The 15,174-nt window shown below is 43.5% G+C and overlaps 1 protein-coding gene across 3 annotated transcripts in view; it reads left to right on the top strand.

Annotated features, from left to right (window-relative positions):
• LOC143987832 (enoyl-[acyl-carrier-protein] reductase, mitochondrial-like) overlaps positions 1–15,174 on the top strand; it is a 150,633-nt gene that overhangs the window by 26,412 nt on the left and 109,047 nt on the right. For all 3 annotated transcript variants that reach the window (XM_077486893.1, XM_077486891.1, XM_077486892.1), the window contains exons 2-3: positions 9,758–9,855; positions 10,334–10,465. In XM_077486893.1, the coding sequence (XP_077343019.1) occupies positions 9,758–9,855; positions 10,334–10,465 (230 nt within the window). The remainder of the gene's footprint in view (positions 1–9,757; positions 9,856–10,333; positions 10,466–15,174) is intronic.

Raw genomic sequence — 15,174 nt, 5'->3', positions numbered from 1 at the left:
ATATCTAACCTCTACATGCCTGAAGTAGCTGTGGGCGGAGGGGGGTTTGGGCACTCAGAGGTGTCCAAAAACCACACACACTAGAATCACCTGACCAGAATCTTCAGAATTGGCAGGACCAGGGAAAAAACGTTGAGATGCCAAACAGACGCCAGCAGGATCACCCCCGCTGTAGTGCACCGATCAGTGAACACCAGTGTCACACAGGCTCCTTACCAGACCCCAGGGAACCAGCTCAGTGCCAGGGGGAATCCACTTCCTGAAAACACAGGAAGACGCCTGATGATAACAAGTGACATCTCTTCCAGGGTGGGAACAGTACAACGGTGTCCCCATGGGCATGAATGGGCAAAAAGATAGATGGAAGAAAAAAAACTTTTTTTAAAAATGTTTTTTTTTTAAATTACATTAAAAAAATGTAAAAAATAACAAAAAATTATCTGACAAAACTGGACCACTAGGAAATAGTAAATTAATTCAAAAAATTATTAATTACTGAATTAATAAAAAAATAATAATATTGCGATGAATTTTGCACAACGATAATAATGATTCCCCAATGTGTAACTATTAATGAAAAGTGCTGAGCCCTGGAGTACATGAAAGCCAACCCTACAAAAAAATTCTATAAACGTTTGTTGCTATAGTAATTGGTAATCAATAGCAGCTAGTCGTTAAAAGCAATGGTAGATTCAAGTCAAAATTGTAATAATAATATATAAATATGAATATTTAAAATAAAGAAAAGTGTAAATAAAGGTAAAAATGTACACAGTTACTTGTATGAAAAAGATGAAATAAGAAACTAAAGAAACAGGACATGTTGGTATAATGACCTTCTGGAAGGACACCCACATCAAGGAAAAAACTGAATAAAAATAAAAGGGGGAAGAGGATCGGGGGGGTCACATAAGAGTCTGAACATCCAACCCCACATCCAGGCCCCTAGAAAATAAGGCTCCTAAGCCCAAGCCCAAGCCCAAAAGGTTTCTCTTCTACAATGTCTCCGAAAGTGCCTGCCAGTATTGGCATTCTCACCCATAACTTCCAAGCCAAGTAGCCTAAGACCAGATGGATCATAATCATATTGATGCAAAAAATGTAATGGTAGTGTATGGTTGTCGACACTTTTGAGTATATTTCTTTTATGCTCCCCAAACGTGTGCTTAAAGTACAGATGGTGCAGCCCACGTAAAGAAGGCCACAGGGGCATATCAGACAATACACTACAAATTGTGAACCACAATTGATGAATTGCCAAATGCATGGGTTTTGCAATCACTAACTGTAACCTGCTCCTTCCACATGTATTGGCATGCACCACAGTTGGGGATACCACACTTAAAGATACCCTTTTGGTCAAATAAACTATTCCAACATCGGTTGGCCACAGTTTTGGTTTTACGGACTCTCCTTGGAGCAATATGTCCCCTTAAGTTCTTGGGTCTATAGAAAATTACATCTGGGCTTTCTGGAATAACATTGGTCAAACAAGGATCTTGGTGGAGAATACCCCAATATTTTTCTATGATACGCTTAATAGGGAAAGTCTTGCTTGTGTACCAAGTGTTAATAGACACATCAGAATGGCTGCAAGTACCAGTATGTTCCTTGACTGAGCCATTCCCATCATACTTGGTATGCCCCACTTTATGCTGGGAATTCACCTTCCCAGGGAACTCATGGTATTTCAGCCTATATTTGGTGTGTGCATCCTCAATGGTGGCCAGATAATAGCCCATTTCCCAAAATTGTTTACACAGTACACTGTTCTGTTCATCATAATCTTTTAGACAAGAGCAGGTCCTTTGGAGCTGGCAAAATTGACCAAGAGGTACGTTTTTGATCCATCAGATGTGGTGATTGCTTTAGGGCATGAAGGCATGAATTACCTGCTGATGGTTTGAAAGGGCTATGAGAAAAAATACACAATTCATCATCCACCATCAGTTCAAGGTCTAAAAATACCAACATCTGGCTATCCACATGTGTGAATTCAATTCCAAAGGGATTATTCTGACAATCAGCCAAAAATACCTCCAATTGGCTATCATCACCATCCCAGATTATCAGAATATCATCAATATAGCATGCATAAAGGACCTGGCTCGCCCCAAAAGGGATTATTGGACCAGATGTGAAACTGCTCCCAATACCCCATAAAGAGAGGCATAACTTGGGGAGAACCTGGCCCCCATGGCTGTGCCCTTGGTTTGTCTGTAATACACACCCTGAAACACTAAGTAATTGTCTGTGAGGATGTATTGGATGGAACACACGATGAAGGATGCTTGCCTGGGATGTAAATGATTTTCACGAGCCCAAAAATATTGTACAGCCTGCAGTCCAAATTGGTGCTGTATAGACATGTACAAGGAGGCCACATCCAATGACAGCCAATGATAACCTGTTTGCTCAGGATAGTGGGACTGTCTATGCCCGAAATGATAGGCCAACCAGGGGGGTTGGTGTTGTCATTATGGATTTTCGTGATGTGATACAGAAATGTTGTAAGTAGGTATGGATGAAATAAGAAATGTCATTCAGACTTTGAAATGACCCCATCATTATATGCTTCATCCACTATTAATTTCACAGCTTCTTTATATGGACCAACCAGATCACCATCCAACTTATCTTAGGTACTGGTGTCCCCAAGGAGTCTGGATGCTTCAGCTAAGTAGTCAAGTCTATCTTGTATGACAAGAATACCCTCCTTATCTGCCTGTCTAATGATCACTTCATCATTGTTTTTTAAAGAGTCCAAAACAAATGAAAGATTTTTATGGTATCATAGTTGGATCTTATTTCTTCCTTTTTTTTAGTTTTCTTTCCTCCACGCTTGCCTTGTCTAGTTTTTCTGCCGATCTTTTTCTCTGATTGACCCCCCTGTGGGTGTACCCTTCAATAAAAAAGAAGGGGAAAGGGGTAATGGTAAAGAGGAGTTGTCAGAAATGGGTGGATCAGGTGGATGGATGGGCTCCGGGCCACTGGGTGGTGTACATTTAGGGTGATTAGTGGGCAATACCATTTCTGTACTACCCCTTACATTGCTGGAGCCCTCAAATGGGGGATTCTCCTTTGTCTCAACAAAAGTGACACCATTGGGAGACTGATGGACTGAAAAATCATAAGGCACTGTTGTTGGCATTATGTTACACGGACCTGGCTCACTGCCTTTCTTCTTTGTCCCCCCATTTTTCTGTCGGCCACTGGATGCATCGCTCTAACCAGATGTTGAGGTTTTAAACTTACTATTGTACTTGCTATTCTTAAAATGTCTGCTTCAAGGCCACTGCGACCCATTCGAACCCCTGGTGGGTGCCAGTCCAGGACCACAGGTAGATGATGAAGCAGGAGGATATTGGGAACTATTTGGTGGAGGTCTGTTCCTAGCGTGTGAATGGTTGACGCCTCTATATTGTTGCTGGGGGCGATCCCTGTGGGTGGCAGAAAATTTTTACCCTATACCTTTCGAATTCGCCTGACGTCTTACGAATTTGGTCAGCTTAAAATGTGATGATTTGGTCATTGATACGATCATTCCATAAAGAAAATGCAGCCAAATGGGTAAAGGGATTGAGCTCGTCTTTGCCAGCCTCAATCTCAGAGCGAATGTGGGCAACTTTTCTCTCATGTTCGGAAATTAAGAGGCTCACCCATTTTCTACTGCATTCCCTGAAGTGCTGGTACCACTGATCCCTAAGGTCATCATCCAAAAAAACTGCAGCTTTTGGTCAATCTAATACCTCTTGGTGTTCTTTTAACATCCAAGTATTTGCGCATAGACACAATATCCCACCACTGTGACATTTCATTTTCAAGCAAATGCTTCAATGCATAGAATTTCAAAATCATTCCTTCTTCAAATTGCTGTGCCGGACTCATTGTTCTACATTGATATGGTCACTAAGATAATAGGATTTTCAAGTGAATCTACACAATTGCTTAAACCTTTGGCCAGCGAGCCTCTCCTAATGAGTCTTTCTTCCACAGATATACCATTATGAACAAATAGATAAATAAGTTGCAGTTTGAAAATGTGTTCAAAATTACAATTAATAGTTTAAAAAATGCACACTAGGACTGTTTACCAGACCAGGAAACCTCTAGCTAGATGTCCCCATACAGTAAAAATACAAAAAACACAGTCAATTCCAGCACTAATAGGTCCAAGGTGTGGAGTAACAGATGTGAGATAAAATGGTGGTGTGAAAGGTGTATATATATATATATATATATATATATATATATATATATATATATATATATATATATATATATATATATATATATTTTTTTTTTTTTTTTTTTCTTCCCCGCCCCTTTGAGGTGTGGTTCTTTATGGCACACAAGTGACTGTGTTTTTTCTATCTCTAATGTTTGGTTCACTTCTGTTTGTTGTCAATGGGATCTGAGTTCTTCAATGACAGCTAAGTAACAGGGCCACACTGGCATGTGTGCTTTCTAAAGTGCTGTTGATAAAAAGTCCACCTTTCCGGGGTTTTTTTCTAATAAGTAATACCAATAAATATAAATAAATTAAAATAAAATATTCACAATGCCCCCAATGTAAACTTAGCATTAATCGTGACATGGGTGAGGTCATTGATCATATAGGACTATGACCAGATTTGGTCAGTGACGTTGTCCAGGATCTCTAGCTGCTTTGTTTTCATTCTAGCAGATGAGGATTGGCTAAATATGGCCAGTGTGTTTGGTGGTTTACTGAACAGTGAACAGGCTGGGTTTCCCTCCTACATGAACCCAAAGATGATCTCTTTTTATAAATATGCCCTATGCTGTTTTCATGCAGCCTGAATTCATTGGTCACGTGTAGGGATGAGCCGAACACCACCCGGTTCGGTTCGCACCACAACTTTCGAACGGACCCAACATTCGTACGAACTTTAGAACCCCATTGAAGTCTATGGGACTCGAACGTTCGAAATTAAAAGTGCTAATTTTAATGGCTAATATGCAAGATACTGTCCTAAAAAGGGTTTGGGGACCTGGCTTCTGCCCCAGGGAACATGGATCAATGCTTAAAATGTTTTTAAAAATGGCCGTTTTGGCGGGAGCACTGATTTTAATGACGATTAAAGTAAAAAAAAAGTATGCCTATGAAGTACCACGTGTTTCCCGTGCTTAGAACAGTCCCTGCACAAAATTAAATTTAACGGAAATAACGTCATTTAAAACTGCTTGCGGTTTTAATGTTATATCTGGTTCCGGCAATATGGATGAAAATCATTGAGAAAAATGGCATGGGTAGCCCCCCTGCCCATTACCAGCCCATTTGGGTCTTGTACGGATATTAAGGGGAACCCCGTACCCATATTAAAAAAGGAAATACGTGTGGCCCACAGGCCCTATATACTCAGAACAGCAGTATACAGGCGGTGCAAACAAGACAGGGACTGTGTAGGTTTGTTGTGTTAAGTAGAATATGTTTGTAATTTTCAACTGGTACATTTTTAAAGTGTAGCTCCAGTCAAAAAATCTATTTTTAAGCTTTTTGGAAAACATAGGGAAGGGTTATCACCCCTGTATAATTTGTTTTGCCGTCCGTCTTTTTTCATCTCACTTCCTGTTGTCTCCTTCCGTTTGCAAGTAGGAGACGTTTGTTAGTTGGATGTTTGAAAGTAGGGGGCTGCCCTATATGCTCTGCAGAAATGGCGGAACAAGGTGTTGGTGTTGTCACAACATTGTAAGCCCTCAAAATGACTCTTGGTGGGCGCTGGAGCGCCCTGCTGTGAACGATTATATCAAGAATTGTAATTACATGCCATTGTTGAACAGTGGTAGAAAAATTGGGCCTTTGGTGGTTGTGGTGCTGGTGCTGGTGCCACAACACTATAAGTCCTCACAGTTACTCTCGGTGGGCACAGGAACGGGCCCTGCTGTGAAATATTATATCAAGAATTGTAATTACATGCCCCTGTTAAACAGGGGCTGAAAAATTGGGCCTTAGGCACTGGTGCTGGTGCCACGACACTGCAACCTCTCCCATATACTCTAGTTGTAGTGCAGGAATGAGCCCGGCTGCAAAGCATTGCATCAAAAATTGTACTTAAACGCCCCTGTTAAACAGGGGCTGAAAAATTGGGCCTTAGGCACTGGTGCTGGTGCCACGACACTGCAACCTCTCCCATATACTCTAGTTGTGCTGCAGGAATGAGCCCTGCTACAAAGCATTGCATCAAAAATTGTAATTAAACGCCCCTGTTAAACAGGGACTGAAAAATTGGGCCTTAGGCACTGGTGCTGGTGCCACGACACTGCAACCTCTCCCATATACTCTAGTTGTGGTGCAAGAATGAGCCCTGCTGCAAAGCATTGCATCAAAAATTGTAATTGAACGCCCCTGTTAAACAGGGGCTGAAAAATTGGGCTGGTGGCATCACCCAGAACCAAAAATGTTCTTCCAACATATCAGCGGAGGAGGAAGAGGATAGACAATCAACATAACAGGACAGTCACTCAGCATCAGCATAGGCAGTCTTGAAGGGATGTGATATTTAAAAAAAAATATTCGGTTACATCAGCTTCAGGTGCTTGGTAGCTGTGGGTGATCCAAGACTGATTCATCTTGATGAAAGTCAGTCGATCAACTGAGTCAGGTGGACAGGCGCACCCTGTGATCGGTAACAAAGCCACCAGCAGCACTGAAGGTGCGTTCCGAAAGAACGCTGGATGCAGGACAGGCCAGTAACTCAATTGCATACTGTGCAAGCTCTGGCCAGTGATCCATCCTCAAGACCCAGTAAGCCAGAGGATTTTCGGTGGGGAAGGTGTCCAAGTCTGACCTTGCCCCTAGGTATTCCTGCACCATGTAAATCAGACGCTGGCGATGGTTGCTGGAACCGATCATACCTTGGGGCTGCGGACTAAAAAAATTGCCTGAACGCATCCGTCAGACGGCCACCTTCTCCACCACTCCTTCTGACCGATGCCTCAGCAACACGTTGTCCAGGACCAAGAGTTTGTAACCTCCCAGTCTCTGGGAACGCGTTGCACAGACCTTTCTGCAAGACCTCCCGGAGATGTCTCATCCTCTGCTCCCTCTACGACGGCAAGATAAGGTCGGCAACCTTACCCTTGTACCGTGGATCAAGGAGAGTGGCCAGCCAGTAATGGTCCCACTCCTTGATCCGAAGAATACGAGGATCCTTCCGCAGGCTTTGTAGGATCAGGGAGGCCATGCAGCGTAGGTTAGCTGAGGCACAACCAATAGTAGCATTTTGGAGGCGTGGTGGCGGAACAACCTCCAACACTACTGCACCTTGTCCTGCATCCTTCCCAGCTGCCAGAAGAGTGACCCAATGGGCCGTGAAAGACAGGTAAAGTCCCTGTCCATGCCTGCTGGACCATGAGTCAGCGGTAATATGCACCTTACCGCTGACTGCCCTGTCCAGCGAGGCAAGGACATTGCCTTCCACATGCCGGTAGAGAGCCGGAATCGCCTTCCGTGAGAAAAAGTGGCGTTTGGGGACCTGCCACTGAGGAACCGCACATTGTACAAACTCACGGAAGGGGGCCGAGTCTACCAACTGAAAAGGCAGCAGTTGAAGTGCTAGCAATTTAGCCAAGCTAGCATTCAACCACTGGGCATGTGGATGGCTGGGAGTGAACTTCTTTCGGCGGTCCAGCAGCTGGGGCAGGGACATTTGCCTGCTATAATGGGACGTGGCTGTGACACACCTAATTCTACACCTTCATTCCTCTCAGAGCAGGTTTCAGAGAGGACTGAAGGTCTAGTGGGGTTGGAGATCCCAGCTGATGAGGAGCAAGGAGAGGTCTGCTTTGTTCTTTGGTGTGGGTCTTTGAGGTACGCTTGCCAACGAGCTGCATGGCAGGTCAACATATGTCTGGTCAAGCATGTGGTGCCCAAGCGGCTGATGTTTTGGCCACGGGAGATACGCTTGAGACATATGTTGCAAATAGCAGCGGTGCGATCTGATGCACTCGTCTCAAAAAAGGCCCATACCAAAGAACTTTTAGAATAACGCGCAGAGGCAGCGCCCTGCACAGGCGGAGCTCTGCGGTGTGATTCAGTTGGTGTGCTGCCCCTAATCTGGCCCCCGGAGGGCATCCTGCCTCGTTGGACATGTGCCTCCTCCTCCTCTCTCCTACCAGGCACCCACGTGGAGTCAGTGCCCTCATCATCCCCTCCCTCTTCATCGCTGGAGCATGGAGATGATGAGGGCTTGGCAAGTCTTCGGCATGTTGCGGCTCACCATGTCCAGCTGCCAAAAAGAAGGACAAGAGTGTCCCATGGCCACGTGCTGATGATGACGATGCACCGCGTCCACGACCAGCACTGTTGTCTCTAGACACAGAGTCTGCTTGCCATCTTTTATCGGCTCGCGCCTGTCTGCCTCTCCTTGCTGGCCTTCCAGACATGGTAATGGCCTGAAGGGAGATGGGAAAACCAGCAATTGGGTAGTGTATATTGTGCTGGAGGCACACACAACACCCACTCCTGCAGATGGCAGATGGCTCAATTAGAGAAGAGCTATATAGGTGGATATAACGGTGTATACTGAGGTCAGAGTACGCAGACAGCATGCACAATCTCCTACAGCTGACTGCAAGCTCTATTTAAAAAGAGCAATATAGCTAGCTATATAGGTGGATATAACGGTGTATTCTGCGGTCAGGGCACGCAGACAGCACGCACAATCTCCTACAGCTGACTGCAAGCTCTATTTAAAAAGAGCAAGATAGCTAGCTATATAGGTGGATATAAGGATGTATTCTGCGGCCAGGGCATGCAGACAGCATGCACAATCTCCTACAGCTGACTGCAAGCTCTATTTAAAAAGAGCAAGATAGCTAGCTATATAGGTGGATATAATGGTGTATACTGCACTACACAAGAGCGCAAAATCGTCTGATAACGAATGGTGTATACTGTGTTGAAGGTACACAGAACACCCACTAACTCCTACAGACGCCAACACACTACACAAGGCGGCCGCGCTGGTGGCCTTATATAGTGTGGGGCGTGTACTACACAGCCTGAGCTATGATTGGCCACAGGCATCCTGGGGTCACAGTGCATGCTTGGCCAATCATGGCCAGCAATGCACTTCGATGGCGCAGTGCATTGTGGGCCGTGAGCACCACACGAATTAGGCGCGAACGGCCCATAACATTCGGTATTCGCCGAACGGGCGAACAGCCAATGTTTGAGTCGAACGTGTGTTCGACTCGAATGCGAAGCTCATCCCTAAAATGACCATTTTACTCTAAAAGGTCTGTCTTTTTTGCCAGAGCAATCTTTATGATAAAGTAACAAAGAATGAATTTCAAAATACTAACAATAACTTACAAAGCCATCCGCAACTATGCCCCAGCTACATCGCTAACCTAGTCTCAAAATACCAACCAAATCGTCCTGTTTGTTCATCCAAAGACCACCTGCTCTCTAGTTCCCTTGTCACCTTCTCCCATACTACTATTTCTCTTCAGAGAAACCTATCCTACCCTCACCTAACAACTGTACTTTTATTTTCTCCATCAGCTCATCCGCCACAGTTATTACCGTTTGTATTTTGTATTTGACCCTCCCTCCTAGATTGTGAGCTGTAATGAGCAGGGCCCTCTGATCCCTCCTGTATTGAATTGTATTATATTGTAATTGTATTGTCTACCCTAACGTTGTAAAGTGCTGTACAAACTGTTGCTGATATATAAATCCTGTATAGTAATAATAATAATAATAATGCTAAAATTATTGTTTCATCCCCAGGCTAGAACATATTCCCATTCCTTACACTGGTCATGATGATATCCATATCAGGATGTTGGCAGCTCCAGTTAATCCTGCAGATGTTAACATGTTACAAGGTAGGTTCTTACTAGAGTCATAACTGTTATGTGAAATATTAACAAACAGACAAGCAAGTAACACATTTATTAATAGTTACTCTCGTTCTCTGTCTGTGGGGTTGATTTACTAAAGAAAAATCCACTCTTCACTACAAGTGTATTTGGAAGTGCAGTTGCTGTAGATCTGAGGGGAAGATCTGAAATGAGTGGAAGCTCTGCTGATTTTATTATCCAATCATGTACAAGCAAGAATGCTGTTTTTTATTTCCCTTGCATGTCCCTCTCAGAGCTATAGTGACTGCACTTCCAAGTGCACTGTGCATTTGTCGTTACTAAATAATCCCCTGTGTGTCCATTCATTTGCTTCTATCTCTTACCTGTCTGACAACTGATCACTGACTCATTTAAGTGCATCAGTGTAGAACATTTCAGAGTTCCAGTAGTTCTGCACTGAGAGTAGTTATGCTGACAGTTAATCATTGTTGAACATTTGCAGGAAATTATGGAATTTTACCCCACTTGCCAGCAGTAGGTGGCAATGAAGGAGTTGGAGAAGTAATTCAAGTTGGCCATGAAGTAAATAGCATAAAACCAGGACAATGGGTGGTTCCAATTGACTGTGGCTTTGGTGAGTTCTTTAAAGTTATTTAAACATATGGTACACCTAAAACTGCACATCACTTCATATTGATATTGTGGATCTCCATTTTGTAATTGCCATTTCCATATAATAACTCTTTGTAAGTTACAGTGGGATCCTCATGTTGTTGTTTGATTTCTTTAAGGAATAACATACATAATCACACAATATGCTTATAGAGTTGGTGAAATCTGAACTCACCATTTCCTGTCCTGCACTTTCAGTTTAGTTCAGTTCAAATCAATATATAAGGATCACTAGAGAGATGAAGATATTTCCCTGAGAATCACAGCTGGGGAGATATCTGCTTATCTTTAAATGACATACACATACAAATCATTTTGAACCTCTCCTCTGCTCCATTGAATAGGAAAGGGTCAGAAAGATTTTCCAACTTGCAGTAGCAACCAACTCAAACTTCTGAACTGCTTATTATCACTCATAAGAGCTCAGTCCAGAAATTACAAGTGATGCTAAGAGTTTGAAAAGTTGATAGTAATAATCACCACCTACGGGGCTTATTCATTAAGATGAGCAAAAAATTGCTTTTCACAGAGGAAAGGTAATTTTTCAGCTTCCTTACACTGAATAACTGCAAAGTTAGTAAAAATAAATGGGGCAATGACCAGATCAGACTTATGAATATATAACATTGTCCCAAAAAGGAACAGTATTTCACATTGAAATATAGTAAAATATTGATTTGAAAATATTGATTGATTCATTCATTTATAAATAAAAACACCTTTGAAAGCAAAAGCATTTAACGACAATTTAAAGATCATTTAAAGATCACCATTTAAAGACAATTGTCCAGATTCATCAAGCTACAGTGACAGTTAATGTGTGTTGAAGATTGCTTAAGGATGCTTATACATGGTAGAATGACATACTATAATGTCTATGAGAGCCCTAATCACAACTTGGAGTGCTGTAAAGGATATTGCAGCTTGATGAATTAAGGCCAAAGACCACTAACCATGTACAGTATATAAACCACACATCATTCTAAGTAGGGATGAGCTTCGTGTTCGAGTCGAACGTACGTTCGACTCGAACATTGGCTATTCGGCCGTTCGGCGAATTCCGAACGTTTGGGCCGTTCGCGTCAAAATTCGAGTGACGCGCGCGCGGACCACAATGCACTGCGGTGGCGCAGTGCATTGCTGCCCCATGATTGGCCAAGCATGCACTGTGACCCCGCATGCTTGGCCAATCGCAGCGCCGGCAGCGAGGAGAGCCATGATTGGCCACAGGCATCCTGCCTGTGGCCAATCATAGCTCAGGCTGTGTAGTGCACGCCCCACACTATATAAGGCCGCCTTTGAGGCGGCCTCGTGTAGTGTGTTACTTAGCATCTGAAGCAGTGGGTGTTCTGTGTACCTTCAACACAGTACACACCAATCGTTTTTGGCTGATTTCCTATCTTGCTGCTGTGTAGTGGTTGTTGTCTGTGCCCTGACTGCAGTATACACCACTATATTCACCTCACCTATATAGCTAGTGATCTAGCTTTAACCACTTAACAACTGCCCATTGCCGATTAACGGCTTCAGGGGGGTTGTTTAACTCTGAGAGGCCGTTAATCAACGGCCTCCCAGAATTCTGCTCTCGCGTGCCCCGAGGTGTGCGCACTCGAGAGCATCCGTGACCGCCGGGTCGCATCACGGATCACGGTAAACGGCCGCTCATAGCGGCCGTTTACCACGTGATTGCTCCGTCAAATGACGGAGTGATCACTTGGAAACAAACCGGCGTCATGTTATGTACCTATCGGTACAGCGGAGGGGAAAGAGATCGGTGTCAGCAGCGATGTGGGCTGCATCTGCAGTGCCCACATCGCTGCTCACCGAATTTAACCCCTCAATTCCCTGCCAATACTCTGCAATACCAGTGCATACTCTGCAGTACCCTGCCATTACTCTGCAGTACCCCACCATTACTCTGCAGTGCAGTACCCTGCCATTACTCTGCAGTGCAGTACCCTGCCATTACTCTGCAGTACCCCCCATTACTCTGCAGTAACCCCCATTACTCTGCAGTACCCCCCAATACTCTGCAGTACCCACCATTACTCTGCAGTACCCGCCATTACTCTGCAGTACCCCCAATACTCTGCAGTACCCTGCCATTACTCTGCAGTGCAGTACCCTGCCATTACTCTGCAGTACCCCCCATTACTCTGCAGTAACCCCCATTACTCTGCAGTACCCCCCAATACTCTGCAGTACCCGCCATTACTCTGCAGTACCCGCCAATACTCTGCAGTACCCCCAATACTCTGCAGTACCCTGCCATTACTCTGTAGTACCCCCCAATACTCTGCAGTACCCTGCTATTACTCTGTAGTACCCCGCCAATACCCCGCCAATACTCTGTAATACCCTGCCATAAATTGCCATACCCAGCCATACTCAGAGATACCCAGCCATACTCGGTGATACCCTGAAATACCCAGCCATAGACGCCCCCCACCCCTCACCGCCCTCCGGTGCTTCTACCAATTCGCCAGTACGATCAAAGCCAGAATCTTTTTTTTATTTTTTATTTCAGGCTTCCCAGCCTAGAGGTGAGATGTGGGGTCATATTGACCCCCCAGATTTCACTGTAAAGAGGACCTGTCACCCCATATTCCTATTACAAGGGATGTTTACATTTCTTGTAATAGGAATAAAAGTGATCAAAAATATATTTTTGGGGAAAAAAATGTCAAACTAACATAAATAAAGTAAAATGAACAATAAAAAAATAAAATAAAAATTAAAGCGCCCATGTCCCCATGTGCTCGCATGTGCCACACATGTGAGGTATCGCCGAGAATGTTAGAGCGAGAGCAATAATTCTAGTCCTAGACCTCCTCTGCAACTCAAAACATGTAACCAGTAAAAAAAAAATTAAAGCGTCGCCTATGGGGATTTTTTAAGTAGCGACGTTTGGCGCCATTCCACGGGCATGTGCAATTTTGAAGAGTGACATGTTTGATATCTATTTACTCAGCATAACTTCATCTTTCACTTTATGCAAACATTGGGCTAACAAGTGGTTAATAATAGAGCTTGCAGTCAGTAGTGTTAGGAGATAGTGCGTGCTGTCTGCGTGCTCTGTACCCAGTACATACCGCTATAATATAGGGCAGGCCCCTACTTTCAAACATCCAACTTACAAACATCTCCTACTTGCAAACGCAGCAAGTGAGATGAAAAAAGATGGACGACAAAACAAATTATACAGGGGTGATAACCCTTCCCTATGTTTTCCAAAAAGCTTAAAGATAGTTTTTTTGACTGGAGCTACACTTTAAAAATGTACCGGTTGAAAATGACAAACAGATTCAACTTAACACAACAAACCTACACAGTCCCTGTCTTGTTTGCACTGCCTGTATACTGCTGTTCTGAGTATATAGGGCCTGGGGGCCACACGCATTTCCTTTTTTTAATATGGGTACGGGGTTCCCCTTAATATGCGTACAAGACCCAAATAGGCTGGTAATGGGCAGGGAGGGCTACCCATGCCATGTTTCTCAATGATTTTCAACCATATTGCAGGAACCAGATATAACATTAAAACCGCAAGCAGTTTTAAATGGTGTTATTTCCGTTTAATGTCATTTTGTGCAGGGACTGTTCTAAACACGGGAAACACGTGGCACTTCACAGGCATACTACAGACACCCCCCAGGCACCATATTTAAAGGAATATTTCACTTTTTTTTTTTCACTTTAATCGTCATTAAAATCAGTGCTCCCGCCAAAACGGCAGTTTTTAAAACTTTTTTTTGCAGTGACCCATGTCCCCTGAGGCAGGAGGCAGGTCCCCAAACCCTTTTTAGGACACTATCTTGCATATTAGCCGTTAAAATTAGCACTTTCCAATTCGAACGTTCGAGTCCCATAGACTTCAATGGGGTTCTAACGTTCGTACCGAACGCGGGGGTCGTTCGCAAGTTCTGGTGCGAACCGAACCGGGGGGTGTTCGGCTCATCCCTAATTCTAAGTAGAAATATACTTTAACCCATATGTGTATATATATATATATATATATATATATATATATATATATATATATATATATATATATATATATATACACACACACACAGTATCTCACAAATGTGAGCAAATCCCTCACATTTTTGTAAATATTTTATTTTATCTTTTCATGTGACAACACTGAAGAAATTACACTTTGCTACGAATTAGTGAGTGTACAGCTTGTATAACAGTGTACATTTTCTGTCTTCTCAAAATAACTCATCCATTAATGTCTAAACCGCTGGCAACAAAAGTGAGTACACCCCTAAGTGAAAATGTCCAAATTTGGATTAAATTAGCCATTTTCCCTCCCCAGTGTCATGTGACTTGTTAATGTTACAAGGTCTCAGGTATGAATGGGGAGCAGGTGTGTTAAATTGGGCCCAAGATGTCATTATTTTGTGCGACCACCATTATTTTCCAGCACTCCCTTAACCCTCTTGGGCATGGAGTTCACCAGAGCTTCACAGGTTGCCACTGGAGTCCTCTTCCACTCCCCCATGATGACGTCACAGAGCTGGTGGATGTTAGAGACCGTGCCCTTCTCCACCTTCCATTTTAATTAGCAGGTACAACGGTTTCAAATAAAACAATAAGTACTGCACTTAACCACCATGGCCTGTATGCACACTCACCACGCAAGACTCCATTGCTGAAGAAAAA

The sequence above is a fragment of the Lithobates pipiens genome, unplaced genomic scaffold, assembly GCF_037356315.1.
Source record: "Lithobates pipiens isolate NorthernLeopardFrog02 unplaced genomic scaffold, aLitPip1_a1.2 Scaffold_18, whole genome shotgun sequence".
Lineage (NCBI taxonomy): Eukaryota > Metazoa > Chordata > Amphibia > Anura > Ranidae > Lithobates > Lithobates pipiens.
Note: the sequence above shows the minus strand (reverse complement) of the source record. Positions and strands in the feature narration are given on the sequence as shown.